This window comes from Annulohypoxylon truncatum (assembly GCF_022578515.1).
Source record: "Annulohypoxylon truncatum strain CBS 140777 unplaced genomic scaffold F4807scaffold_49, whole genome shotgun sequence".
Classification (NCBI taxonomy): domain Eukaryota; kingdom Fungi; phylum Ascomycota; class Sordariomycetes; order Xylariales; family Hypoxylaceae; genus Annulohypoxylon; species Annulohypoxylon truncatum.
The window spans coordinates 203,801-231,592 of record NW_025953835.1 but is presented as its reverse complement, the minus strand read 5'-3'; the positions used below and the strand labels follow the sequence as shown (position 1 = coordinate 231,592).

The following is a 27,792-nucleotide window of genomic DNA, read 5'->3' as shown; positions in this document are numbered from 1 at the left end:
ATTAAATAATTATTAAAAAATAAAAATTATAAATTAAATAATTTTATAATATTATAAATAATAAAATTAATTTATTATAATATTATTATAAAACGGAATTAAAAAATAAAAATATTAAATAATATTATTATATAAAAATTTTTAAATTATTATTTATTTAAAAATATAATATATTAATAAATATATATAAATATTAATAAATGTTTTAAATAATTATATATAAAATAAATATAAAAATATAATATAATAATTATTAAAATAAAAATTTTAAATATAATTAATAATATTATTTTTTAAAGTTTTTTATTTATTTATAAAAAAATAAAACTTTTTTATTTATTTAATTAATATAAAATTATAATTTTATTATAATTAATAATTATATTTTTAATAATTTTTAATTTTTATTAACATTTATAAAAATTTATTTTTAATTAATTAAACGTTTTTAAAAATTATTATAAAAATTTTAATATTTATAAAATTAAAAAATTTATATTATTATTAATATATAATTATTAATTTTATAAAAATTATAATTTTATATTAATTAAAAAAATATATTATTATTTTTTATATTATTTAATAATTAAATTTTTATAAAGTTTATTATTCGGATTAAATAATATTTTATTATTTTAAATTTTTAAATTCGGGAAAAAAACTTATTATTTAATTATATTTAATTTAATATTTAAAAAATTTTTTATTATAAAATAAAATTAAAAAATTAAAAAAAAATAACGTTATTACGTAAAAAACTTTAATTAATCCTTTTAAAAAAATATAATATATATATATAAATTTTTTTTTATTTATAATTAAAAATTAATTATTAATAAAATAATTTTATATAAATATTATAATTTTTTATAATATATTATATAATTATTATTAAATTATTATTATATTATTATTAAATTATTATTAAATTATTATTAAATTTTTATTAAATTATAATTAAATTATTATTAAATTTTCGTTAAATTATAATTAAATTATTATTAAATTATTATTAAATTATTATTAATTTATTATTAATTAATTTATTATTATATTATTATAAAATTATTATTAAATATATATAAAATAAATAATACGTATTTAAATATATAAATTTAATAATAATAAAAAATTATAAAAAAAAAATAAAAAATAAAATTTTTATTTTAAGGCTTTGGCGGTTTAGCTCAAATGGCGCACTGTCCTTGAGAGTATTGTCACGTGACTCACTTACATAGCCCCGAATTCTTAATCCAACCATCTGTCATCTACAACGTACCTAGCCATCCATTCGTCCTATTGGGAGCAAGTTTTGAACATTCGACAATTCATGTATGTCTTAGATATAAATATCCCCTCTGCTGATTAGCTTATGCAATCATACATTTCTCATGTTCTCGTTGTTTACCAGGTCTTTCATTTCCCCATAGGTACATAGGTAGTATGAGGTTATGAAACTCTTGTTGCATGATTTAATACTACACTTAGAACTTCAACACCGGCGGCGTTTCACCGATGTCCAAAGGACTCGACGCCTATATTCCGATTTTCATCTTTTATCCGCTAGAGTACCCAATGCATCATAACTTTCTATATGTTCTAAGAATATCTATCCTATTCACAATTGGGGGTGTGAGAACATGATCACATCCCGCACACGAGTCCTACGGTTTGTAATAGGTGTCTGGTAATCTGATAGAAATTGCTGTGTCTAGATAGTTGCGAGCTATGGGTCAAGCTAACCACTACATAGCACCCCCTTAACATCAATGAACAGTCTTGCAGATTCTGTCACGAAGAGGATTCGTCACATTCCCCTCTCCGGAACCTTTACTCCTCTAATCTACTCTACATCTCCATGCCCGGAAGATGGTCAAGCCCTACAACAAGTTAGTGTTAAGATCACAACTGGGGCTTAGGGGTGGTTAAAACATACATCCATCGGTCTCCTCGCCAATGAAATCCTTGACGGTGCACTGGTTGGCGGTCGACATGGCCTGCTTGGTGATGGAGCCGCAGCCGTCGTAGAAGCACTCGGACTTGTTCATGGCGCGCTGGAGCGAGTCGCCCTTCCAGCCGAACATGTAGTCGGCGTGGGTACCGTAGCCGCTGCTGCCCTCGAATGACCACACGAACGGGTTGGGCGTCCCTGAGGGCCACATGCTGTTGAACTTGGTCGTGTCCCAGACGGTCTCGTAAGTGACCTGGGGCATGCGAACAGGGTGGGAAGCCGGGCACGGGGGAGCGTTCGTGAAGCCATCGTACTTGATGGTGTTGTACATGTGCGACTGGTGGTCGGGGCTGTCGAGGTTCTTGCCATCCCAGCATCTAAGCATCGTCAGCACATTCAAATTCGTGTCTAAAGTTAAGTAAACGGGTTACTAACGCGGGGAAGTGGTGGACTGTGAAGATACCGGCAGGGCAAGGCGTGGTGGGGAAGTCGGGCATCTCCGGTCCTCGGTTGATCAGGCTCTGCAGGCAGTTGTAGCGTAGACCAATGTGGCCCTTGGCCTGGTCCAAAGTCTCCGTGGTCGGGCTGCCCACGGTCATACGGAATCCCGGAGGGAAAGCCGTGATGGGTTGGTTCTGCAGGTCATCCGTGGTGAAATCGTGCTGGGTATAGTAGATAGTCATTCCGCCCGTGGTTCCGGGCGCGAGGGCGGCGTTGGCTTTTACAGGGACGCGGTGGTAGGAGCCGTTGGTCGGGTGCTTGAAGTACAGCACGGCCGTCCAGTAGTTGGAGAAGTCCTCCGACATCTCGCAGGTGGTGCAGGTACCCCTCTCACCAACATCGCCGGTCATGCTGGCGTTGAAGGCATTGCCGCCGACGATGTGGTGTAGGTGCGCGGAAGGGGACTTACCCGACTCGACGACGGGGTCCAGACGCTGGATGGTCAAGGTTGAGCAACCAAATCGAAGGCCGGCTTGGGCTTGCGCGACGAGCGCGAGAACGACTGAGAGCGACTTCATCTCGACGGCGGATTGATCTTGGCGGTAGAGATGTGCGGAAGAAAGTAAGGCAAGGGACGCAGCCTCAGCGTCCACACGACCCCTATAAGTACGAATATAGCCCGGCGATGATTTGGAATTCCGTGCATGGTAACGAACTGCCGCCCAGCATCAATAGATAAAGTATGTTGTGTACATATTGTTTACCGCGGGAGTGGAAAGGCTAACCCCGAAAAGGGGGTGAAGTTGTTTAGGTCTGCCCTGCAGGCCAGTCACCTCCTATTCTTATTGCTAGGAGTATTTTACCGGTTTAATTGCTGCGTGGACTGTATCCTCCGCCTTTTCCGCATCAGTGCGGGAAAGTACTGCAAGGCTGTTTAGTCCCCGGCAAAAGTCCCTTGGCGTTTCCTGCTCATCAATTTCGTCTGCACGTTGGCGAGCATAAGTGCCGTGGGCGCTTATAGTACTTCGCATCATCGCGCATACTCGCGGAACTGCGAATCGACTAATCAAGAGAGTAGGCTGCGAGGGATGTCTTCAATTCGATATGTATTCTTGACCCTGCAGCTGTCAGCCGCTTGCCCGGATGAATATGACTGGATCATCAGATTGCGATTGGATTAAAAGGGCCGTATCAATGACCAGGGCAAGCATTTGATTTGGGGGGCGTTTGATTCATAATTGTATACCAAAGAAAACAGTGCCGTCGCCTCCTCCTGGCTAACATAGATAGGTACTCAAAGTACGTTCACGAACAGAGAGAAATGCATCAAAGCCTACATACGATAGACTCTTCTCCACAGAAATTCCTAAAATAAAACTTCCTCGGTCAGGAGGTGAGCGACCTTTGTTCCTAGGATTCTATTCAAGGCTCGCTCTGCTTTAATATCATGTTGAAGCCTTACTGGGTTGTATTCTCGTTGGGCTAGTCACATTTCAGGCAGACGTCTAGGTTTAAAGATCGAAGACTATTTGTAATTCCTGTCAATCTACACTATGCAGGAGCTCGTCACTCCACCACGTTATCAGCCCCTGAGTTAATTAAATCGAGAGCCTCAATCAGATCTATAATCCCTTACAAATATAAAAAGCCTATTACACGTGGAAAGGGATTGCCCGCCTAGGTACTTACCTACCTAGATAACTAACGTACCTATGTGGCAGGATATTCGAAGGCTTGGGTGCTCAGGGGCATCTAATCAAACCTTTAAACTGAAGTCTTCGGCAAAACGGCTAGTCGGATGGGGATGACGATACATAAGTGAGGGAAAGATAATAGTTTGAAGCCTTCGGCAAAGAATAACTGGTACCAGGAAGATATGACTTATCAGCTTCTTACCTATGTAACAATTCATCTTATGGCCCAAACTCGTAGTGGCTAGACCATATCACTATGTCTAATCGTTGCTGGCTTCCGAACTGCCTTCGCTTATGGAATACACTATACATACCTGAGGAAAAGCTTTAGATCTAGGTACCTGTCTATCTAATTGAGACGACCACCAAATATGTCTCCAAAATTTTCACATAAGCCGAACTCTAAAGCCCCTAATAAAACTATGAGAGAATGTGGCAAGAATAATGCCAACTTACCTGGGCAGTAAAGAATTTCCTTCAGTTATATATTCATTAGGCTCGAGGTTGGAGTTAGAGTTACACTGATCTTAATCCAACCCCTTAACCCCTTAAATACCAAGGTTCCCATTCAACCACTTTCTCTACCTAACTACTCAGGCATTCGCCAACGACAATTATATCACATTATCTAATAATCCTGCTTGTTATATATATCTCTATTATAGCTAATTATTATTAATATCATGACTTTCTGTTTTTGAGGGCGAATATCAGTCTCCTAATTCATAAGGAGGCAGGCTTCGATGTGTCGGATGTTCCAATTCGACGGGGACTAGGAATGAGTTATCTGGAAGCTCTGACTTTGATTCTGCTGAGAACGGTTGAGAGCGTTCGTTTTCGACGTAGGGTTGTATGACCTCATTCTGTTCGGAGACCTCAGACGATGCTTCTCTCTTTTTGATGATCCAAAAAGCTATCACACCTAATATTGCCAAGCCACCAATACTACCTACAACTGCGCCAGCGATTTTCCCAGGTGAAGAATGCGATGTTTTTTCTGGACTTGGCGTTGGCGTTGGCGAACTGGAACTAATGATAGTCGAAGCGTTAGATTCGCAAATCGTAGTGATATCAACATTGTTAACATCTACCGCCACGAGGTCTTCGCCCGAGACCGGATTGGCTGCCCACAAACTGAACTGCCTGGTGTCTTGGTTTACCATGACGTAGGCAGCAGACAAGAACTGGCGGCCGAGCTGTGGCATGTCGTTCGCACTAATATTTTGTAAGCCGTTGATGACGAGATCAGGATTCGTATAGTTGGCGATAAGCTCCCCGGTGCTCGGGTTGATGTCCACGTCGGGGACGACCAGTTGATCGTTCGCTACTCTCACGGCGAGCCCTGATTGAAATTTAATGGTCATGTCACCATCGTACCTAGGCAAGTAAGCATCCGATTAGAAGCTGCTTGTTTCTAAGGAATAGGACAAGACATCATAGCATACCGTTTTTCACCTGCGGAGTACTGGAATGAATAATAATTGATTCCAAATGATCTTTCATGATTTTGGGCGGCATCAGTTAGCTGAAAGAAGTTGTCCATGAAGGGATCTGATGGAAGTGTCATTAGGACTGGGTAGTCAGGCACGATGCACGCGGTTAATGCTGTAGATAGCGACTCTGGGAATATGCTAACATCGGTTCCGTTCGGAAAGTTAAGAACCATATCTGTTATGGTGACAATCATCTGAGTAGAGCAGGGGGATGTTGAGTCCTGTAGCATTTCTACATATCTCTCCCCTGAAGAGACCTTGGCTCGATCGTAACCTCCAAGGACCAATGACCCGTCAGTCTGTGAAGCGGAAGGTCCGCTACTGCGGCCCCAGAAAAAGCTCCAAGTGCGTGAAGCAATCTTTCCAGACTCTCGAAGAGTATTAAGAAAGGTTGAGTTGGTCCCTAATCCAAGGCAGGCCATCAGGTGATATCCTTCGGCACCCCAATCGTTCAGGGCAACCCCAAGAGGGAATGCAGCCAAGCTCATGTTTTCGTTCAGCTTCATTCCGTCGGCCACTAGAGTCGTCTCCGGAAATGGGGCATTCTCCTTCGGGAACTCTTCTGGATATGCCACCTGGCGTGTTTTTGATGCAAAGGCGTCGTAGGCCCCTCCTCTTAAAGTATCACAGCCGTCGTTCGTAGGTTCCTCACGTTTGAACACACAATGCCCATCTATCCCATATACAAAAGATGTGTTGTATGGCCTATAGTTAGAAGTTTCAGCGCTTGTGATGCCATGTGATACTCGGTCGTTACCTATATACACGTACCATTGAGGTAAGAATGCGAATGGTTGCGGAGGATCCCCGATGTGGATCTCTGCACCTCTCGCTACTTGGTGGTTTGCAAGCGTGACATTTCCGATTCTAACAGCAATTGGGTTTGGAGCACAGGTATCTGATGCCAAAGCTAGGACAATAAATAAAGCAATTAATAATGATAAGGTACTCATACATCGGTGTCTCCTGGACTCGAGCATCTCGACGAGTGAGAATGATCCAAATCAGTCTTGGGGACGATTCTTGTAGGATACCTAAGTATTCGAACAGAAAATGATTGTATAGGATATAGTAGTAAATATCGAAAAAGAAGTTGACGCGGCGCGTTCCTCTCTCCATTGTGGCGCTTGCTTTCTGAGCCTACCTAGCTGTATTACGGATCTCCCGATACCTATCTACAGACCTCTCTGACTCGGACCGATATGTCGGCAGGCGCGTTAGTTTCAATGGACATCTTTCGATCCGACGTGCTTGGTTCAGGGGGTTCTTGGCAGCCCGATGCGTATAATCACGACGTTGACCCTGGTATGGCCCGGTTCTTCTGATTGGCTACGATATTTTTCTTTGATTCGTACGTTGGTGATGTTGGTTCTGATCCTCGAGTATGGGCGCTAAAAAGGTCCGTGGTTGATACATCTGACACAATGTTAGTCGATCGAATGGAACGTCAGGTACGGTTAATAGGTATACTAATATTAGAGTGTCGGTTTGATTACTTGAAGGCTACAAGCCGTACGATGATTTCTTCCTGCTCAACGCTGTTCAATTTATCACTGTTTTCCTCAATTTGGTTCATGTTTTTCTTGTATTATAAGACATTTAACTTTTTTATTCATCGAGACTTGAATAATGGGCCATTTGATACGCAAAAATCGCGATAAATTGATCTTGACGGCTGGAGTACTAGTAATATGGTGGTCGCTTACAACTTTTCTCCATGGCGCATCTAAGTCAGAATTTGTCAGTCTCCAACGGCACATGAACAGCGAAGTAACATCTTCACGACACGTTCAAGGTAGTAGCTTTGACTGGAGTCGTGTATCCTTCCGCTACCCACCCGGTTCAATGACGGTAATCCCTATGGGTAATCCTTCTCACACCCTCCCAGCCATCCAAGCCGAATTCTCGTCGGAAGGGTCCCTAGCCATGAACCTTCGGGAGAGAAGACGGCGGAAAGTTAAAGATACCTTCACAAACGATTGGGGGGCGTATAGGAAATATGCTTGGATGAAAGATGCCTTAAAGCCCCTATCCATGGGCTATCAGGATCAGTTTAGTGGATGGGCTGCTACGCTGGTCGATTCGCTCGATTCTCTCTGGATTATGGGTCTTAGAGAAGAGTTTGACGAGGCCGTCGATGCAGTTGCTGGGATAGATTTCGGAAAATCCACTTCCGGGAGAGTTAATACCTTCGAAACGAATATTCGGTACTTGGGCGGCTTGATGGCTGCTTATGATCTCAGTAAGCGACCGGTATTGCTTACCAAAGCTGTTGAACTTGGAAACCTGCTGTATGGTGCTTTCAACACGGAGAATCGCATGCCTGTTGACTTCATAGACTTCGATGCAGCTAAAAGAGGAGAGGGCCTGGTCGTGGAAGGGTCGGTCGTTTCTGCTTCGCCTGGAACGATATCGCTTGAATTTACGCGGTTATCACAACTCACAGGCGATCCTAAATACTACGACGCCATTTCACATGTGATGGACGTCTTTTACGAGGGACAAAACAAGACACAGCTCCCAGGACTCTGGCCCATGATGGTATCAATGAGTCGGCAAGATGTAATCTCAGGAAACCAATTCACTCTTGCCGGTTGCGCAGATAGCGGTATGTGAGAAGTGTCTGAGCGGAATCACAAGGTTTTATCTTGCAAGAGCTAACACGCCGCAGTACGTCCCTACCCCTATGGCCTTACCTTCTTCTCCGGCTTGCTCTCTCGTCTCCTCCAGAACCTATATACTAAGACATAACAGCTATATGAATACCTACCAAAGACGTACGCACTTCTGGGCGGCCACGAACTTAAATACGAGGTTATGAGCATAGGATTCATGGAAGCTGCTAAGAAGCTACTATTTAGGCCTATGATTCCTGGTGGTGAAGACATACTTATGCCGAGTAGTGGATGGGTCGATGAAAACGGACGCGTCTACCTCGATGAAGAAACAGAACATCTAGCATGCTTTCTTGGGGGAGTATATGCTCTAGGCGGGAAGTTATTCAATAGAGGAGAGTATGTCGATATTGGTAGCAAGCTGACGCTAGGTTGCGTCTATGGTTATCAATCCTTCCCTAATGGAATGATGCCTGAGAGGGTTAATATGGTTGCTTGCAAAACCATGGACGGCTGCAAGTGGGATACGCAACATTTCGACGAGGAAAAGAGGAAGCGGCCTGAGTGTAAGTCAATTCGTGACAACTCGCTGCCCCTAATATGTTTGTCTGCTAACCTTCACTATAGACAAGGAGCACCTACCTTTAGGATTCACCACTGCCAAAGACCCTCGTTACATTCTTAGGCCGGAGACTATAGAAAGTGTATTCATCATGTATCGCGTGACTGGAAGTCCTAAATGGCAGGATCTGGGCTGGGAGATGTTTACAGCAATAGAAAACGGCACCAAGACCGAGCTAGGAACGCACGCGGCGGTGGAGGATGTCACCCGGGCTAGTAAACCACTGCCGCAATCTGATTATATGGAGGTATGTAGCGTTAACATCTTGAGCATCAATGAAACCACTACTGACGCAGCTGCTAGAGCTTCTGGCTTGCAGAGACTCTGAAGTATTTTTACTTGCTCTTCAGTCCTCCTGATATAATCAGCCTAAACGAATACGTGTTCAATACTGAGGCTCATCCTTTCTCGAGGTCTTAAGACTTAGGGGTATTATCTAGGTTTATCTACATATGTAGGTAGCTTATACGAATGTTACTTTAGTATGTGTTTTGGCACGCCGGCTTGTAGGTCCTCAGGATATATATTCAGGGGGTCGAGTAACCGAACTTAATGATATGCGTTTTTGGGCAAAACAAAAATGTTTGTGCTTTTAAGAATAGTCTCGAATAGTTAGTTTGTAAGATTACTCGAGCCATATTGAAACAATTTCGGAGATGTTAGGCGGTGGCAGCTCCGGTGTGTTCAGGAAGAATAGGTATTCTTATTCCATAATATATATAAGTACTTAGGTAGGTAGGTAGGTATCTTCCAAAGTAAGCACTTTGTCTTCGAGATGGTCCATTCCAAGATCAACTCCATTCTCCGAAGCGATTCTCCTCTCCTAGCATGCTATGTCTAGTGTTTACATCCGCTTCTAGAATAAATTCTCGTACAAACGCTGCATCCCCCCCTTCCCTTAACTCCTCCTCCCTATCATGCGGCATATCTTCAATGTCGCTAGGGTTCCGGAATTTAAAGCCATCCTCGCACAGAAGTACTAAGTTTCGCCAAGTCGGCATATCTGCGATATCAACAGCTAAACATCGTGCTATAAGCTCCTTTAATTGATTATCGATGCCAGTTGATACCATCAATATATTGGGAACATCGGTCATTATTTCTTGCGGGGGGATTGCCAGTTCGGGAAATAACTTTTGCGCTTGCTCATTCGTTATCAATTGTAATGATGAGTCGTATCTTAGATTTTCTTCTGGAACAACGTTTAATGTGAGCGACGCCATCAACTGCGAACTTGTCAGCGAACAACTATGCATAACATTATATAGTTATACGAATTACTAACATATCCTATGGACCGTATATGGTTTACCCACGTATCCTGAACGTCGGTCCTTAGTCTTCCACGGCTAAAATCGGTTGACTGCGTATATAAGTGTAAGTAAGTATTTGGTCGCGGGCAGTGTTCTCTATAGAGGTATATAGGATAGGTAGTTGACGGATCCATCTTACCACAACAGCTGGAACCATTGCGTGTTCCTCGCTTTCACGGCTGTAGTCCCTGAATTTATGGTTCCGTCCATCTTCGAAATTGTTGTGCTCTATTACACCAATCGTGCCCGGATGTCCGAATTCTGGGCCTATGTTTTCACGCCAAACTGAAGCATCCGACTTAGCACTTTGGGGGAATAATAATGCAAGTAACTGACGTGACACTAACCATCAGAAACAAGACGTATCAGTTTTGTTGCCAAGGGTATTATGGTAGGAAGGGGTGAGATATGTACGGGACTTACAGCAAAGAAAAACTCGCCAGAGCACTCTATTTGGGATGAGACGACCTGCATTGGCAGCCCTCTCTCGTAATTGAGCCAACGAACCGAATGGAAGGTATTCGTGCGCAATAATAGGGTACTCTCTATCAGGCCCGGTGCCTGATACGTTGACTTTGACTTGGGCTAGCCCAATTGTTCGTACGATATGCTCAGCTCCCTGGAGATGATTGAGGCATAGTATTTCGTTTTGTAACTGATTGAGTCCTTCCTGACTGCTTGCGTACTTTATGGTCAACTTCCTCACCGCTTCACCATCCCGGTCATGCTCAGCGAAGTTAAGGCGACCGCCATCTTAGTTTAGCCTTATCAGTATCGTAACTGGAGATATTCATAGAGAGAATCCTTATTGAAAATTCTACTAGAATCTATCATCAGACCAAAGAGAAATATAATACCCACGAGTATCTATTCTTTCCACGGCGTTATACTTCAATTTTGGATGCTTCTTGAAATAGAATCTGTGTATTCTTGCCAAATGTGACCATTCGACTGGAGACCCCGAACCACTCATAGCGTCGAAAAAAGTTAGAATTCATGAAAAGAGCGTAATAAATTTGAGCAGAAATTAGGGCTATCATAGAGCACCCAGGCCATGCAACAAATTATGATACTATAAGAAAGCGTTAGCTTTGTTGATGTAAGCTCCGCTCGGCACCTAAGGCAAATGCTACGAGTACAATGGAGACAACCGGTTTCAGTTGTGTCTGTTAACATTTAATTCGAATCTTCTTTGTATTATATGGTGTGCCATAGCCAGCGTCAGCCAACTTAGGTTGAGGGCTTCCGAAACAAAGCTATTTAAGACTCTTTAAAGGCCTATATGTCAAAGATACTTTGCTCAAACCTACCTCCAAGTTTATACCTATGCTTAGGTGCACCATCAGTGCCGAAGCCTGGCAATACCTAACAGTCAATAAATAGTAATCTCTCTGTTAAGTTGTACAACGTGGATGGTCTAGGTAGCTATTCCTAGAACTTAGAAAAGCTCCTCATATTACTGAGTCTAATTCAATATTATGATTGGTTGTTTCTTTTCTAAATGAATGGGCGCATGGGTAGGCACTGTGCTGGCGAACTTTGTGGGGCCCCATACCAACACTGGGAGTTGGGAGTTCCAAGATGGCTTCTGTATCCTCCAGTGGTACAAAAGTAGGAGAATGTAGAGTGTTCTCCTGCATCATTAGAGGTACTTTAGACGTCTCTCAAGTCACTACCACGCCCCGATATGTATCGTTAAATTAACCGTCATCGTCTCGGGTCTAGCAATCCTGGCGGTTTCTCGGAACACCAGTGTGGTGGTGATGAAGATTAGCCTAGCCGCCGTTTCAGCATCTGCCAAATAAGAAAATGCGAATATGATTCAGTATGAAACCACTTAAGCGTGAGTCTATGGTGGTCCATGTCAGCTTCTGCTTCATATTGCAACTTCGAAAACCTCTTACATTGTTCGATTACGGATCTAACATAGACTTCCTACATAGGTACCTACCTCCTATGATCTCCCATCAAGCACCTTGTTATCTTGTTGCATGCACATCTATGTTATTTACGACAGCGGGATGTATGATGCTAGTCTAAACTCAAGGTTTCTTGGGAGCAAAATTACACGGAGAAACTTTTTGATCATAAGGGGAGAATCAGTAGGTATTTACCTAAGTACTAGTTGACAATGCCATTTCATATTATATCATAGAATTAGCTATCATACCTCACGTACTATTAATCCTGGTAGTTGTTAAAATAACGTGAGACTTGATAATTTAATTAATTGTGTAAAGAAAATTCTATCTTCTTAATCTAGGAGATTCTGGCTAAGATTAACTGCAAAATCTTCAATAGTCTTCATATTGTGTCTTAAAGGAGATCACGTGAAAACCAGAGATTTGAAGGCATCAAGGCATCAAAACACACGGACCACCTGATAACACAAAAATTATGAAATTGTATCTGACAGTACCATTTTCGGAAGCAGATGGCTGGATGGGTAGACCGTGGCGTGGTCCGTTACCATGCTCTCCACATAATCGCTTTGGGGCCTATGACAAACCTGTGAAAGTACTCAACTTGCTCTCTAAAAATTATTAGCATTATTAATTGGAACATTGATTTGATAACTTAACATTTGTCACATTAAAGAGATCAATGTCTCTGATCGCCTCCATGTAGTACATACATATTTTACAAGTCTTTCCTTCTCCCGTAACCAAATACCCACTTTAGTGTGGAAGCATAGATCTGTGTGACGTCAGCTTGAGCCCTCCTTGTAACTTTATCGGGTGCCCGCGGCAAAGGGTACAAGCGGGAGGACGAAATAGGCAATAGGATACCGTAGCCGTGCTATTCTATTGGCTGGAAGCCCCGAGCCGCGGCCAATCGACCGGGTATCATTCAAATCGAGGCTATTTTCGACAAATGTGCATCAATCACGCACTTCACGATCATGATACAGATCGTGCCATCTACGTTTTAAAGTAGTGCTCTCGTAATCGGGCCTCGATTAAGCCCTTATACATATTAACAAGATCTTTTTTCATTCCGGGTCTAACTTTCAACCGTCTGTTTGATTGTAAATAATCATAGGGGTATGCAATGGAGAAATGGATGGTAGACTAGGTAGACTAAACATATCACGTCGCGTGGACAGATAGATTCAGGTGTTCGAAAAAGTATTCATGTCATTTCATGTCTTCAGAGACTTCTGATCTATGTCAAAGGCTCCGCATAAAAGCAATTCATTACGACCAATGGGGTATCCTCCTGTTTAGTTAACTGCGCCGAAAATTGACTCCATAATTATGCCCGTGATTTGGTAAGGGTCTGCGTTCGAGGCCGGTCGTCGGTCCTCGAAGTAACCGTAGCCCTTCGCGGCGCATTCTCGGGGGATACGGATGGAGGCGCCTCGGTTCGCGATACCGAAGCTGAACTGGTCGATGGCACCAGTCTCGTGTCGTCCCGTCAGACGCAGGTCGTTGCCCTCACCGTACACGGCAATGTGTTCCTTGTGTCGGGCCTCTAGCTTCTTGATCGCCGCTTCGATGTGCTATTTGCGCATTAGTAAATAAAGTCACACTCATACGGGGCTGGTTTGATCGTACCTTCATTCCGCCCTCGACACGCATCTCCTTGGTGGAGAAGTTGCTGTGAAGACCAGCACCGTTCCAGTCACCGGGGATGGGCTTAGGCTGGACGGAGATCTTGGCGCCGAATTCTTCAGCGACGCGGTGGAGGAGGAAACGAGCCATCCAGAGCTGGTCACCCATCTCAATTCCCTCGCAGGGACCAACCTGGAACTCCCACTGGGCGGGCATGACCTCGGCATTGGTTCCAGAGATCTTGATACCAGCATACAAGCAAGCCTTGTAGTGAGCATCAACGATGTCACGGCACATAACTCGGCCGGCACCGACACCGCAGTAGTAAGGGCCCTGAGGAGCAGGGTACCCGTTCTTGGGCCAGCCGTAGGGGCGGTCTTCCATGTCGAAAAGAGTGTATTCCTGCTCGAGGCCGAACCACGGCACGTGCTCGGCGTGCGCCTCCATCAGCTTGGCGCATTCGTGACGGTGGTTGAACTTGTTGGGAGTGCCATCGGCGTTCCAACACTCCGCAAGGACCAAGATGTTGGGAACGCCTCGCATAGGGTCGGGATAAACGGCGACGGGTCGTAGGTAGACATCGCTGTTGTCACCCGGGGCCTGGTCGGTGGAGGAACCGTCGAAGTTCCAGACGGGAAGATCCTCAGGCTTGAAGTTACCATCCGCGGGGATCTTGGTAATGGTCTAGAGACGCGCAGTCAGGGTTAGCAATTATCCGCAATTCGTAAAAGAAAATCGAACGTAATTGCGATTCTATTTTGGGACACAAAAAAGCCGGTACTGCAAAACCGATTAATGGGCATTGATCGCCACTAGGCGCTTGATACGAGTAATGACTTCGGCCTGCCCACATAGTCCCCTGCGCCATAGCTAGTCGGGTACTGGCAAGGCGCTGTTGACAAAGGACGATTATGTGGTACTGTGGGGTCAAGGTTTTTCTCGGTGATTTGGAGTAAACTGTTGAATGTGCCAAGTGGGCGAGGTCGGACTAAGCCGGTTCTATTATCGATCGAATGCGAACCAGACAAGATCAAAACAGGGATCTGCTGGCCTCTAGAAAATCCCTTTGCGAGCTGACAGGAACCCACGAATGGAATGCCGTGGGCGGTCTGATCAATTCAGGGTCTTCGTATGCAGGCTTCAGGCAATTCCCGAGCAAGCGATGGGTCGTGACATGAGGGATCATGTAACAGGAACGAAGGCGATTCGACGAAGATAAGCTGGTGAGGCAAATTACGTACCTTGCTCTTGGAACGAACATGACCGTGAGCATCGATCCAGATGTACTCCGCCATGGCGTTTCCCTTCTGGTCGAGCTTCATGTATTTCATGAGCTGTGATTAAATGAGTCAGCACCATTGTTCTTCGAGTGAACAGTCGCACCGCTGCCATTGATGCGCCGTGTCCATGTGCTTGGGGGTGATCGCGTGCTCACGTTCTCAGTGTACGAGACGAACTTGCTTTCGGCCTGGAAGAGATTCTGTTAGCAAATCTTCTCGTAAGGTGAGGGGTTGATTGGCTGGCAGAGCCAGGCTGGTGGGGTGATTGCGCAGGATGAGGCTCACCATGTTTGCGGTATTGGAAGATTAATCTTGATCTAGGTGTATTTTTCTTAGGATGCAGACTCGTAAATCGTAAAATACTCCAACAAGTTCGAAACGAAAGGAGTTATTATAGAAGAACTTGTTCAAGGAGGAAGAAGACGGGGAGGTAAGAGTAGAATTGTGATAGGGAGAGATTGGGAAGTGAAAAATTGATTGCGGGGGGACGCTGCGGCTTTTATGTGGAATAGCCGTGGACCGGAGAGCTTCTAGTTGATAACAAGCAGGTACTAGGTAGTCACCTACTTCTAGCACTGCAAGTATGTACAGCAGGTACAATACGGGCGTTAGAAGATAAGGCGCCCTGATATTTGTGTCCCTAAAGTTCTAGTGTAGCTTTGGGCTGCTTGGGGTGCTGGGTGGTAAGGGTGAGTTACCTAGGTGATGCAGGGGTGTTTCTTGGTGTAAGTTGGGGCTAAGTTCCAAGATTTGCCCCACCGTCCTATTGCTTTAATTCCCAGGTGTTTAACGACCTGAATGGACAATGGATTCAACGGACGTTCTTTCACTCTTTTACGGCGACACGGGGATGCGCTTGCGCTTGCGCTCAAATGGTTGTCCAGTGATCAGTTACGTTTTAGCCACCCTTGTCTTAGTGGGGTTTGGTGGGGTGTTTTCAGCCCACACACCACCACACACCATCACTTATCCTTATCGTCCATGTACCCAGCAGCTGCCTAGGCTAAGCCCTAGAAGGTTAACTTTCTAGTGCCCAAGGCGAGTGCTCGTGGTCAGATTTTTGTCTGTTATCACATTGGATGGATTTTATGTGAAAATATTCCTTCTAGAACTGAGGCCGACACACAACCGACACCCAGCCGACGCCACTTCTCAACCGTTATGACTATCCGGTTTTACTAGCGCTTGCTGTGCCTGGAAGATCGGGTCCTAAGTCGTGGAACCCCGAGTAGGTATCCAAAGACAGTCCCGAACGAATCCTCGCTTGCGCCACCACGCCTCGAGCGGTCCCGACCTCCAAGTCAGGGGTTCGCGGTTCGGCTTCACCATCACCATCATACAAAAGATATTTCTCAAAGAAAGGAGTGACGGGTAGTTTCTAACCACCCACGATTATTACGTATAATTAAGAATATGGCATCTGCTGGTGTTGATCTTAGTGCCGGAAAGGTAACGGACTACTGTATGCCACCGTACATGGTATGTATGCGTAGTAGGCTTTCCGCATATGATATTAGACACGCAGTGAGGTCGATCACAACAAAATTTATTCGAAATCTAAGACATCCAATTGACCACTCACGTTTGTTTCCAACGATCACTTGTCTCCTCACCTAGCAACCCACGAAATTTCAGTTGTCCATCTGCAAGATGACCCTTTATGTTACATCCACCTTGCACCGTCAACCTCTCCTCGCATGCAATGCTCAATACATCTCAAACCCTCTCAACCTACTTAGGTAAATATCATATGCGTATAATATCAAACTTTAGCTCGGGGCATCTAGAGGCAAATGAGAAAACTGACTCGATGAGGAGATAATGTTCTAGCTCGGTTAACCCCGAATTGCCGCTTGTCGCCCGAGCTACACTAGCTTTCCATTAAGACGAACAAGGACGAAGAAGCAAAATGGCCAGTGTGTGTGGGGGTATGAAATCCTAACGGCCCAAGGCCCGCGATTCGGACCCTGAAGGCTTGAGTCATTAATTCATTAATTACATACGGTAAAAACTATAGGTTGTCAATTATGGTTTGCTTTTCAACTGTCTCACTTGTATTACATGCCTACCTGTCACCGCTTGTTAAGTAGCTAGTATAGCAGCTTATTACCTGCAGCGAACGGGAAATATTTGGAGTGCGGCATGTTCAATAGTATGCCCCATCAATTTTGATACGTACCTAGGTATAAGTTTTACATATGAGATGGGAAGGATATGTAGGTCAGGGGTAATTACATATTATAAAGGTAAACCAAGGGCTACATGTTTCTATGCCACGTTGCTTTTTAGGTTTGTTTTCCCTATTTTTATATGGCGTCTTCTCCCTTCTTAACTGAGGAGGTGGCTATTACCACATCAGCCACAGTAACGTTGAGATGCAATATCCATCATTGATCCGACGCAGCTGCCAATGTTATAGTTTCGGCTTACAATTACAACATCAATAGCTCGTACATCCCGAACTTTTGACTTAAGTTTCCGGGACTTGCCTAGCCTCAACTTAACCTTGGGTACCTATATCTAAGTACGGTGGCATGTAGGCTTGGAGGTTGGGGCCCCATCAAAGCTTGACAAATAGATTTTCCCAACTTTCCGTTCATGAAGCATGTCATCGAGTTACATTCGAGGTATAAAATGGTCATCAACAACTAGAAGAATACTTTTATCCAACCATGCTACCTGTCTTTTAGCTTACGAAGCGTAACTAACCCCAAATCTTTACATCTTGAAAGGTATCGAGGTCGATTGCGGGGTTGGTGCGACGCAAGATGCAATTGGCGCCGCTACTAGCGTCCTACGTTATCGCTGGTCTGTGATTGGCTGCTTTCACTTTTCGTTGCTCAATTCCATCTAGTACACAGTACGTAAGTTTTCGAGGCGAACAAGGTCTATTATTGGATCCCTCTTACTTCATTTTTTTCGCAAGGAATCTCATCTTTATTAATCCCTCATCATTGGTCGTCATTATGTTAAGATCGTCTAGGGATTTTGTAAAATATTTCCCTTCAATCCCAGTCATAATACTAGCATCTTCACTTCTTCGTACTCTCTTCGCCCGAGAATTGCTGTCTCTTCCACCGTAGCGGATGGGTGGATATCTCTTTTTTTCACTCTTCCCTTACGTGGGGCAATCAATCCAGTGCAATGACTACTACTAACCAACTGTCCTCCTTCCCCAACTTCCGCAAAGAACTGGCGTGTCTTAACAATGACACCGTAGGGCATCATCTATTCTACTACCTTACCTACGAGGTAGGTCACGGGTATGGCAAGTAAGCAGAAGTTGATAACTACGGAACAATTCGTCCCTTAAATTTTCAAATCTCCCCGACTCAGAGATCGCCAAGTCAAAGCGCTTTATGACCTGACAACAAACATGAAAATCGCCATGATCAATCGCGGACCCATACTATTACTGAGTAAGCTTCGGCAATTCTAGCGACCTACGACAGCTTAGGTAGGAACGAAGACTTACCTGGATGATTGCGCGGATATCTACTTCCAGGTTAAGGTTTGCGTAGGACAGGAAAGGGGCACTGCAGGGACATTGAATCGTGACCATTACCTAAAGTTTCCACACCATCCCATCGTGTTTGAAGGAAAGAACCTTCAACAACATGGACACCTCGTTTTGTCACGTGGCTAACTTGTTAGTATTGGTACGACAATTGCGCTGGTTCAGATACTGCTAAAATTTGAGATTTTTTCACAATACATGTACGCATCAGGCAAAGGTAATAATATAATACTCCGTTATTCTCACCATATATCCTTTTCCGAATCGTCTACTAGGTATATTCATGGTAATATTCGTATAAGAGCGTCCAGCTCGATTATGAATTGGACCGAGGGAAACTTGTCTCGCCATTCCAGAGGGAGACAGCGTAATGAATTACTCACGCGACAGAAGCAACATTTCGCAAAAGTCCGCAATGGCCTATTCAACGGTGGTGTCAAGAAGAGCCCTATATCTATATCCTTCCTCGGACCCGGAAATTCACGAGGCTCAAGACACCGTGATGGTTCTGGAGGTGTACAATACAGACCATTGTCAAGCCCCCTCTTAGTTGAGAAGCGGAAGCGAGCTCCGGATGTATCAGGTGACTTTAAACATCAATCATCTATCCGCGAAAAGAGAAGAAGATTACTTGATCAACAGGATTGGGTTGGATTGAATTTGCAGCAACCAATCGACATCACTTTCCCCAGGCAGCTCCAACCGCTCACCGGTTCAAGATGGGCTAGATCAGGTCGCTCACGGCCACGTGCGGTGCAGAGACGCCATGAATCACCAAGCAGTCCTCTCCAAGAAGCTCGTGGTCATCCATTCAAAATTCAGATTGGAAGTCAGGAAATCAACCCAAGTCTGAGCACAGTGTCAAGAAGATATAGCCTAGCACCTCAGCCCTTAGCGAGCTCATCTCAAATACGATCAAATCCAATTTCAAGCCCAGAACCCAGCCACGCTCGTCATCTATATGTGGCGCCAACGCGAAGTAACAAGTCCCCACGGATTACAGAGGATATCATGTACGAAACAGGAGAACAATATGATACATATCCCAAGGGACACGTGAGGCCACTAGAGCCAGAAGAACCAACCTACGTTGTCCACTCCTCGTCGATCATTCATGAACCAGTTCCTCGCCGGAGATACAATAACTTCATGGTACTGGATTGGTCTCCAGCTTCGTCCGGATCCGAGGATTGGGGAAGTATGCGGGTGGAGATCGAGCGCCCAGCGAGGCCAGCGCCGTCACAAGAAGCGGACCAAGAATTTTGGAAAAACTTGGTTCCTAGCTCATCAGATAACCTACCAATTGATGCTGCAGCTACTTTGCATGTTACGACGTCGTCGAGCACCTCAGGAACTAGTGTTTTACCATCAAATTTGCAGGCAAGACTGCCAAGTTACGATATCTCGAGCGAACCGGTAGCGAGCATGAGTTATCAGTTTCCCGACTCAAGTACAAGTAGCTACGATGATATTCGAATTCCCATTTACGAAGAAGACGCTGCTATTTCGAGTAAAAATGAGTCAAATAATAAGAATGCCGAAACTCAACTAGAATATGATAACGATGCTTGGATGAAATTTGTCTTCGGTGGCGACAGCGAGGACTTAGAAGCGAGAGCATTCACAGAGGCTGCGCAACAAGCCGCGGCAGAATTACGTCCTCCTGACACACACACATTCGCCGTCAGTTTTACAGAAAATAGTGCGGTTTGTGGAGTAGACTCTTTTGGACGCGGCGAGAAAGACGATAGCCCCCATCTCTCATGTTCGAGCGAAAGTCATATGGCAACACAAGGGACGCTAGACTCAGAAGCGGTATCTAGCAACTTAGCTACGGCTGGTTCAACGACTATGACCGAGCAGGGTTCACCTTTTCGCTTCGCGCAGCCTAGAACTTTCGTCGGAAAACTTGCTAATTCAAGTACTTCAACGACGCATGGGCCGAAGCCCACGTCAAATTATCGTGGGGAGAAGAGAGGCAGACATAAGAGGAAGGCTACAGATGGAAGGACCGATATTCGACAGCTTCCAGATTTCGACGGGGACCCAATAGAAGAGTTCGAAGACGAATGAAGCACTTACATTTGCTAAGTTCTCAGATAACAAAGGTTACCTACTTAAATCCATAGAGAAATTGACTGTGACATCGATAATATTAGGTACCAACTTGACTAGAAGGTGTTGAGTGAATGCATACCTAATGGATCATAAGATCTTGAATTAGACTGGGCACTTAAAGGGGCTAAGTATCGATACACCCATGTTACTAGCGTAAGGTACAACGTCTCCTGTTTGCAACCTAAATATCCCAATGCACATTGAAATCTATTATGGATGCCTCAATGTAACAGAAATGGCGCGTACATTTTTTCTAACTGTTTTGGTTACAGATTTAGGTAGCTTCTCCTTATACCTGGATACTTGGAATACACACAACTTCAGGCATCGCTCCCATGTAGGATTCTGCAAATACGGGTCCGCGGAGTCGTCCTCTTACGCCTTACTAACGACATTCGGAGATAAATTTAGGTCGACATAATCCCTAAGTGGATTTAGGTTCAACTTCTCTCCCTTTTCTCCTTTTGTTCCTTCTCGTGAGCCAGTGCTAGATATTCAAACTCAGCATCTCCAGATTCTAGATTATCTCAATTTTCGAAATTAGTCTTAGCGAACCCCCCCTTTTTTTTCCTTACTACTATGTTATGAAACCATGTCACCAACATCTGATATCGATTTGTTTGCGCCCTTCGAACGGGACGTCATACTCGAAGTTCGCACTAGCAGAATGGAAATGATGCCGGGGCTCAAGGTTGAGACGGGTATACACAAGAAGTTGCGATCTGGCCGCATTCCGGTTTCTTTCGTCGGGCTCCAACTCGATGAACACGATCTTGTCTTTCACGGTGGCCCGGATAAGGCGATTCACGGATGTCAGTCAGCACCCCTTCCATACCTGACATCGGCCTGGATGAATCTGATATGAGACCTAGATTGCTGTACTCACTATGCAACATGGAAAAAAGAATTTCCTGATGCTGCGACCCGTTTTGAACGTGGCGGTTTCGGCGAGAATTTTGTAACGGAGCGCAGTGAGTGATTTTAAAGCTTATCGATCATTACCCCTATCCGTGAATGTTGCAAGTCCTAGCTCAACCATTAAGCGCGGCTTTACATAGGTACCTAATTAAGGTCCCCTTCGACAATGTTTATCCCATACTCTGTCAAGATCATTAACTTTTGTTGACTCTTTCCTCATTCGGCAGTGAATGAAAGAAATGTGTGTATTGGAGACATAGTCAGTGTTGGTAACGACGGTGTCCTCCTCCAAGTCAGCCTGCCACGGCAGCCATGTTTCAAGTTGAACCACCGCTTCCAAATCAAAAACTTTGCGCCAAACACCTACAAGACCAGTCGTACTGGGTGGTATTATAGAGTGCTACGTGAAGGCACCGTACAGGCGGGCGACGAGATCCGCCTTGTGGAACGTAGATGGCCCAAGTGGACCATCGAGCGCGTTCAAGAGTACCTCCACAGAACACAAGACAATGCCGCAATGAACGAGGAGCTCGCCGCCATCACAGACATGGGAGACGAAAGCAGAAAGGCGTTTGAACGACGCGTGGAAAAGCTCAAGGCAAAACAGAAGCGCGAAGCCGCCACTCTCAACGGCGAAAACAGGGATAGGTGGCGCGACTTCCGCATCGTCGAGAAGACGACTCAAACCCCGCGCATCGCGTCTTTCGTCCTCGAGGCCGTGGACCCCGATCCCAAAGCCGAAGAGATGCCGCTTGGCGCGCACGCACGCCTTAGGCTACCGGACGGGCTCATGCGCTCGTACTCCGTCGTCTCCGGGACCCCAGATCGGTTTGAGCTAGGTATCGCTCTGGAAGAGCCGAGTCGCGGCGGCTCGGCGTGGTTCCACACCAAGGCGGAGGAGGGCGATATCCTGCAAGTTGGCCGCGTGACGTCGGACGTGAAACCCGCGAGTGCAGCTAGCAACCACGTCTTCATCGCCGGCGGGATCGGTATCACGGCGTTTCTCAGTCTCGTAGACATGTACAAGAAAATCCACTGGGAGACCACGCTACACTACGGCGTGCGCGAGGCCCCCGCCGACATACCGTTCAAATCGCGCATCGACGCTCTCGGGGATACGGTGAGGCTGTACGATCGCAGCAAGGGACAGCGCATGGACATCCCCGCCATCTTCGCGGCCCTGCCCTGGAACTCGCACGTCTACGTGTGCGGGCCGAGCCGCATGCTCGGGGAAGCGGCGCGCGAGGCGAAGAAGCGCGGCCTCGGCGAGGACGAGGTCCATCTCGAAGCGTTCGCCGCGGACACGGCGGGCGACCCGTTCGAGGTCGAGGTCAGCTGCGCGCGGGAGAAGAGCATGACCACGCTGAGCGTGGGCGCGGAGGAGACGCTGTTGGAGGTGCTGAGGAAACGATTCGGCGACGAGGATGTAGCGAGCAGCTGCGAGGTGGGGAATTGCGGCACGTGTAAGGTGGTGCTAAGGAGCGGGAGGGTTGATCATAGGGGTACGGGGCTGATGGAGAGCGAGAGGGGGGAGGCGATGTTGAGTTGTGTTAGTAGGGGGATTGGGAAGATTGCTATTGAGATTTGATATCCATATGGATGCTTGATCAGATGCAAGGTAGAATACGAAATATGGAGAATGCTTACCTAGATACGAAAAGGACAGTTACACAATGGTATCGAGGACATAACAGTATGTGACAGATAGTACCTATAGTATCCAGAGCATGCGATATAACATACCTGTTGGTGCGAATATGGTACCATGAGACCTTCATCACTTTCGTTGCGCGGTTGCATCATATACTAGGTGGCATCTTCCCTAGCCGCAGAACGTAGCTGGCACTGAAGGAGGGATATTGTAGAGCTAGTTAAATAAGATTACCGTAGTTCTATTCCCGTACCTATATACCTAGGTATATACTCTGTGATACCATTAATTCGCATTATTTTCATTGTGCTGGCTTGTAATCGTTCCTTCTGCTCTCTCTATCCTATCGACTTTGGCGCCAACCCAGATGAATACGACTATTGCCCCTGTTGCTGCCCAGACAGCAAAGCTCCACGTCATGGTACCCCATCCTGCAGATTTGAAAACATAACCAGCCCATAAAGGCCCAATGGTCCCTCCGAGAGCAAAGGACATGGTAAAGAGCCCGTAGCCCAGACCATATACCCCCTTTTCTCCAAAGATCCCCGGCTCCTCAGCGGCTTTATCTTCGATGGCATAGGTAATCTCGGCCATGAGGGGTACGTTGACAAATGATAAGGAGATTCCTAGTAGGGCAAGCAGGAAGCCGAGTAATACTTTATGCTGGATAGTGTTCTGGGTGACGAAGCGGAGGCACACAAGTAGCGGCACAGTTAGGCAGAATCCGAAGAACGATGGCCATTTAGCGCCATATTTGTCCGAAAGCCAACCCACCACCGGGGAGATAAAGGTAGGTATAAAGATTGCTAGAAACATAATTCCAGCGGCTGTCGAACTCCATTCGAAGGTGCTCTGGACGAATAAAGCTAATGTGGCATCGAACGCCATCCTATCGGCGGTTAGATAGACTCCATAGATACCAATAGATAAACAAGTTATATACTCACATGGTACCGGACTGGGTGCAGAGGCCGTATAACGTGGCAAGTAATCTCGGTGACTTCAAAAGGATCTTGAAAGAGGAGCCTATACCAGTTTTCGTGGTTGGCGTTATCGGGTCCTGATCGGTATTATTGACGCCTTCAGTTCGCATTTTATCGTCACCTTTTTCTTGGGCTGCGACACGTATTTCCTTTGCCCCATTGGGCAAACTAGTAGCCTCGATATCTGACTGTCCAGTCCCTATTCCTGGAGGGCTAGTGTACTCATCCTCATCAATCCATTGCTTGGCAACCTTCTTTTCGATCATGACGAGTCGTAACAAAATGTCAAGGGCAACAACACCGAAGGCGACGTAGTAAACAGCGTAATAACCCGCTGCGCTGTATACAGCACCTCCTATGACCGGGCCGATAAGCGTTCCGACACTCACCGCCACACCGAAGTAACCTACGGCGACACCCACAGCGCTCTCCATGGTGTCAACTACCAAGGCGCATCCTACACTCCAGACAATAGCCGCACTGAACCCTTGAAGCAGCCTGCCCACGACCAACAGGCCGATTGAGTTGCCAAAACATAGCAACAGAGTCGAGGCAGCTAGCGCAATAAGCCCGATAAGCAATGGCCATCGTCGTGATGAGGTGTGATCCGCGTACACTCCAGCAATGGGGCTACCGACGAATAAAGCTACGCTGTAGCAGGACAACAAGATGGAGGTCCAGTGTTGAACTTGGTCTTCGGGGATGCCGACTTGAATAGTGAGTGAAAACGGCACGACTGGAACTATCAGTGAATAGTAGAAGATATCGGTGAAGATAGCCAGGGCCACTTGTATCCTACCGGTTAGTGATACATCCTGAATTGAAGTACTAGTTAAGTTAACAGATGCTGAACGAACCAGTTAGCATTATCAGGGTCTTCGAGGACCGAATTGAGAGGAGCCACGGAGGTTTCGATTTTGGATCTTTCCTGGTCCCTGAGAGGAATTGCCTTATGCCACTGACGAATCCCATAATGGCTCCTTAGATCGTGCGTCTACCTATATGGTAAATGTATTTATTAAGTAGAGAAGAACCCGTTATTATGAGAGGAATCATAAAGAATCCACTACCCTTCCTATCCCCCTGACAGCCAGACAAGGGTTAATTTCTAGAAAACGGGTTATTTAGTGCAAGAAAAGAGTCAGTACCAGCATCCCACGGCAAGTACCGAGGAACCGTTTCAACACATATTTAAGCATATCAAAGTCACGTACTAGATGCTGTCTTTTGATAGGCTAAAATTCATGAAACTTAATGGAGTAAAAACAGACCCTTAATTAAGTAACTGGCGGTCGTGGGGATCAAACTCATTGACATTAAGAAGAGATTTCTCTTAATGCCGGATGTGGATCTCACCGAGGTCTCCGCGGGGTCCGGCTGGGATTATCGACTGGCTAACTACGACGGTAGCATTACAGACTACTAGGTCCATCAAAACAAAAGATGTTCTTACTTTCCGTTTAGGCTTGACTGTTGGTATCTTACGATGACTTGATTGATCTGATGAAGAAAAAAATAGATATTTCGATTCTATTTGACTCTAGTCTCATTAATATATGAAGGTCTATGGATAGGAAATAAGAAAAGGTAAAATTCAAATGATGTGGCAGGTTTTTGTAAAATGATCCAATATTCGGCTATGCAGATATTGCCATAAACGTTTTTTTCCTTATGCCATGAACAGATTATTACTTTAACCGTTTATTTTTTATTTACTTAACACAGGCCTGAAGTGACCCACTAAAACTTTTTCTTTCAACCAATACTACAACTTTGCAAGTCGAAATTCATATTCGTTCATGTTTTTACTACAACAACAATAACAACAACAACAAATACTACACCAACCGATTCACAATGACTGAATCAAAGTCTTTAGTAGAGGATTTCTCCCCATTGCAAATATTGATTCCTCCTCTACCCTCGTTTTCTGCTAAGACGACCCATTACCTTTACATACGAAGAAATACACCTAGAATACCGACTCCTGATGACTCTCGAAGTCTCTTCATTGCCAATATTCCTACCGATAGCACGGAACTCCACTTTCGCGCCTTATTCTCCCGCCTAGTGGGAGCAGGAAAATTCGAGAGCATCGCCTTCACACAAGGCAAGAAACAATCTGAATCCACCCACGAACCCGCCCAAGCGCTACGTTTAGCAGCGCATAAGAAGCGCAAGAGAGCCGACGAGGAATCGCGGTATGAGAGAGACGAAGCCGCTGCTGAATTGCCGCCCACGTGGTCAAGACAACTGTACCATAGTGGTAGCTGTGCTATAGCCCTGTTTGCCGACGAGAAGAGCGTTGATCTGGTCCTCAAAGCTACCAAGAAGCTGAAGAAGCCAAAAGATTTTCCGGTCTGGGGCGATGGTGTTGGCGACAAGGTCCCACCTCTGGGTTCACAATGGCTAAAAGCACACAATACGATGACGTACCCCGGCAATGATATTGTCCAAGCTACGATGGACATCTACTTCACCGTCTTTAACCGAAAGGAGAAGGAGGCGGAGCAACTCGCTAAGAGGCTACGCAACGAACCGGACGAAGATGGATTTGTGACGGTCACGAGAGGTGGCCGGGCTGCTCCCGCTAGAAGGGACGAGGCAGAAGAAGCGAAGCAGAAGATGCTGGAGAAGCAACAAAAGAAGAAGGACGATATGACAGACTTTTACCGATTCCAAATGCGCGAGAAGAGGAAGGCTGAACAGATCGAGACATTGAAAAAGTTTGAGGAAGACAAGAAGAGGGTCCAAGCTATGAAAGAGAAAAGAGGAAAATTTAGGCCTGAGACTTGAGAAGGTCCAATCATCGTTGATGTCAGCAATCACGAGATGAAGCCAAACGGGTGATTAATCCTGGGCCGAGTTTGCCCTTCGCCTCCAAAGTGGGCTCCGCTTTGTCTCACCCATCATCTTCTTAAGTTCGACTTAGAATACACGTCGGGTAAGTACTTTTCACTAATATTTGTTCTTGCTAAATGATGACGAGCACGGGGCCAGCGAATGCCGTCAGGTCTGGATTTCCAGATATTTGACTGTGCATGCCGACAAAAACCGTGTATTATATATCTTCTCAACCTGTCTGAAAGTCTTTCCATCCCTATAGTTCTCTCATAATTTTATATGGGACATAGCGAACTAATACATTCAGAGGTGTTTTAGATAACGGAACGCCACTAAGGGAACGAAGAGACATTGTGTACGTGTGACGATTATATAAAATCGACATGACGGTTCAGCTAGGCAATGATTTGATGTGGCCACACTACGATTATGGACTGCTCAACCAACATCTTCAAGCCTTGGGCGTTGAATTATGCGCTAGTTCAGCTTGTAATGATTATATTACTTAATGGGATTAGTCCCTTTCATCTGAAGTGCTCTGAACTTCTCCGAATATGACGTTCCACGACAGCTTTTCTCCTACATGTGGCGTTTCTGCCTGAACCTTGGTTAGAGACATTTGACACTGTAGCATTGAAATCCTTATTAAGATAAACAAGTTCAACAAGTACTTGGGTAAGTATAGGTAGGTATGTAATAGTACCGTCACAGTTAAGCCTCTTTTGTTAATAGGTTGTAGGAGCAAGATAGCATATCTCTATATCTTGTCATTTCTGCCTGTTGGTTCTTCAATAG

The 27,792-nt window shown here is 45.0% G+C and overlaps 9 protein-coding genes across 9 annotated transcripts; 4 read left to right on the top strand and 5 right to left on the bottom strand.

Moving 5' to 3' along the window:
* Positions 1-1,611: 1,611 nt before the first annotated feature.
* F4807DRAFT_301730 (uncharacterized protein) lies at positions 1,612-3,108 on the bottom strand. Its single transcript, XM_047994946.1, has 3 exons — positions 2,390-3,108; positions 1,940-2,331; positions 1,612-1,883 (listed from the first exon to the last, which is right to left on the bottom strand). Exons 1-3 carry the CDS (start codon positions 2,971-2,973, stop codon positions 1,852-1,854), a joined length of 1,008 nt encoding a protein of 335 aa, XP_047849489.1. The 5' UTR covers positions 2,974-3,108; the 3' UTR covers positions 1,612-1,851.
* A 1,573-nt stretch (positions 3,109-4,681) lies between these two features.
* F4807DRAFT_445228 (acid protease) lies at positions 4,682-6,731 on the bottom strand. The gene is made up of 3 exons (XM_047999718.1): positions 6,354-6,731; positions 5,535-6,287; positions 4,682-5,466 (listed from the first exon to the last, which is right to left on the bottom strand). Exons 1-3 carry the CDS (start codon positions 6,560-6,562, stop codon positions 4,800-4,802), a joined length of 1,629 nt encoding a protein of 542 aa, XP_047849488.1. The 5' UTR covers positions 6,563-6,731; the 3' UTR covers positions 4,682-4,799.
* Positions 6,732-7,119: 388 nt separating this feature from the next.
* Positions 7,120-9,558, top strand: F4807DRAFT_445226 (glycoside hydrolase family 47 protein). Its single transcript, XM_047999717.1, has 4 exons — positions 7,120-8,189; positions 8,337-8,763; positions 8,825-9,066; positions 9,123-9,558. The coding sequence occupies exons 1-4, from the start codon at positions 7,212-7,214 to the stop codon at positions 9,237-9,239; spliced, it is 1,764 nt and encodes a 587-aa protein (XP_047849487.1). The 5' UTR covers positions 7,120-7,211; the 3' UTR covers positions 9,240-9,558.
* Positions 9,543-10,267, bottom strand: F4807DRAFT_445224 (uncharacterized protein; the record flags this gene model as incomplete). The annotated part of the gene is made up of 2 exons (XM_047999716.1): positions 9,543-10,045; positions 10,105-10,267. Coding segments are annotated over 2 exons (598 nt in total), but the record flags the coding sequence as incomplete, so codon positions are not given.
* A 2,813-nt stretch (positions 10,268-13,080) lies between these two features.
* F4807DRAFT_445221 (glutamine synthetase) lies at positions 13,081-15,852 on the bottom strand. Its single transcript, XM_047999715.1, has 5 exons — positions 15,252-15,852; positions 15,122-15,154; positions 14,928-15,020; positions 13,690-14,370; positions 13,081-13,634 (listed from the first exon to the last, which is right to left on the bottom strand). Exons 1-5 carry the CDS (start codon positions 15,252-15,254, stop codon positions 13,356-13,358), a joined length of 1,089 nt encoding a protein of 362 aa, XP_047849485.1. The 5' UTR covers positions 15,255-15,852; the 3' UTR covers positions 13,081-13,355.
* Positions 15,853-18,801: 2,949 nt separating this feature from the next.
* On the top strand, positions 18,802-20,556 carry F4807DRAFT_465199 (uncharacterized protein; the record flags this gene model as incomplete). Its single annotated transcript, XM_048002246.1, has 1 exon — positions 18,802-20,556. The coding sequence occupies one exon, from the start codon at positions 18,802-18,804 to the stop codon at positions 20,554-20,556; it is 1,755 nt and encodes a 584-aa protein (XP_047849484.1).
* Positions 20,557-21,193: 637 nt separating this feature from the next.
* Positions 21,194-23,107, top strand: F4807DRAFT_465198 (PK beta-barrel-protein domain-containing protein-like protein; the record flags this gene model as incomplete). Its single annotated transcript, XM_048002245.1, has 3 exons — positions 21,194-21,413; positions 21,474-21,572; positions 21,747-23,107. The coding sequence occupies 3 exons, from the start codon at positions 21,194-21,196 to the stop codon at positions 23,105-23,107; spliced, it is 1,680 nt and encodes a 559-aa protein (XP_047849483.1).
* A 269-nt stretch (positions 23,108-23,376) lies between these two features.
* On the bottom strand, positions 23,377-25,705 carry F4807DRAFT_445212 (MFS general substrate transporter). The gene is made up of 3 exons (XM_047999714.1): positions 25,011-25,705; positions 24,118-24,940; positions 23,377-24,059 (listed from the first exon to the last, which is right to left on the bottom strand). Exons 1-3 carry the CDS (start codon positions 25,123-25,125, stop codon positions 23,456-23,458), a joined length of 1,542 nt encoding a protein of 513 aa, XP_047849482.1. The 5' UTR covers positions 25,126-25,705; the 3' UTR covers positions 23,377-23,455.
* Positions 25,706-25,913: 208 nt separating this feature from the next.
* F4807DRAFT_445209 (ribosomal RNA-processing protein 7-domain-containing protein) lies at positions 25,914-27,673 on the top strand. Its single transcript, XM_047999713.1, has 2 exons — positions 25,914-27,097; positions 27,316-27,673. Exon 1 carries the CDS (start codon positions 26,011-26,013, stop codon positions 26,947-26,949), a length of 939 nt encoding a protein of 312 aa, XP_047849481.1. The 5' UTR covers positions 25,914-26,010; the 3' UTR covers positions 26,950-27,097; positions 27,316-27,673.
* The last annotated feature ends 119 nt before the right edge of the window (positions 27,674-27,792 follow it).

Bases quoted from the DNA above. Each gene is read 5' to 3' on its own strand.
- F4807DRAFT_445228 (XM_047999718.1), bottom strand. From the start codon at position 6,562: ATGCTCGAGTCCAGGAGACACCGATGTATGAGTACCTTATCATTATTA. The intron at 6,288-6,353 runs GTACGTGTATAT...TTCTAACTATAG, and splicing joins TTCGCATTCTTACCTCAATG to GCCATACAACACATCTTTTG. The intron at 5,467-5,534 runs GTATGCTATGAT...TTACTTGCCTAG, and splicing joins TACTCCGCAGGTGAAAAACG to GTACGATGGTGACATGACCA.
- F4807DRAFT_445226 (XM_047999717.1), top strand. From the start codon at position 7,212: ATGGGCCATTTGATACGCAAAAATCGCGATAAATTGATCTTGACGGCT. The intron at 8,764-8,824 runs GTAAGTCAATTC...CCTTCACTATAG, and splicing joins AAAGAGGAAGCGGCCTGAGT to ACAAGGAGCACCTACCTTTA. The intron at 9,067-9,122 runs GTATGTAGCGTT...CGCAGCTGCTAG, and splicing joins CGCAATCTGATTATATGGAG to AGCTTCTGGCTTGCAGAGAC.
- F4807DRAFT_301730 (XM_047994946.1), bottom strand. From the start codon at position 2,973: ATGAAGTCGCTCTCAGTCGTTCTCGCGCTCGTCGCGCAAGCCCAAGCC. The intron at 2,332-2,389 runs GTTAGTAACCCG...GACGATGCTTAG, and splicing joins ACAGTCCACCACTTCCCCGC to ATGCTGGGATGGCAAGAACC. The intron at 1,884-1,939 runs GTATGTTTTAAC...AACTTGTTGTAG, and splicing joins TGGCGAGGAGACCGATGGAT to GGCTTGACCATCTTCCGGGC.
- F4807DRAFT_445212 (XM_047999714.1), bottom strand. From the start codon at position 25,125: ATGGGATTCGTCAGTGGCATAAGGCAATTCCTCTCAGGGACCAGGAAA. The intron at 24,941-25,010 runs GTTCGTTCAGCA...GTAGGATACAAG, and splicing joins GACCCTGATAATGCTAACTG to TGGCCCTGGCTATCTTCACC. The intron at 24,060-24,117 runs GTGAGTATATAA...AACCGCCGATAG, and splicing joins TGCACCCAGTCCGGTACCAT to GATGGCGTTCGATGCCACAT.
- F4807DRAFT_445209 (XM_047999713.1), top strand. From the start codon at position 26,011: ATGACTGAATCAAAGTCTTTAGTAGAGGATTTCTCCCCATTGCAAATA.
- F4807DRAFT_445221 (XM_047999715.1), bottom strand. The intron at 15,021-15,121 runs GTGAGCACGCGA...ATTTAATCACAG, and splicing joins TCGTCTCGTACACTGAGAAC to CTCATGAAATACATGAAGCT. The intron at 13,635-13,689 runs GTACGATCAAAC...ATGCGCAAATAG, and splicing joins GTGTCGAGGGCGGAATGAAG to CACATCGAAGCGGCGATCAA.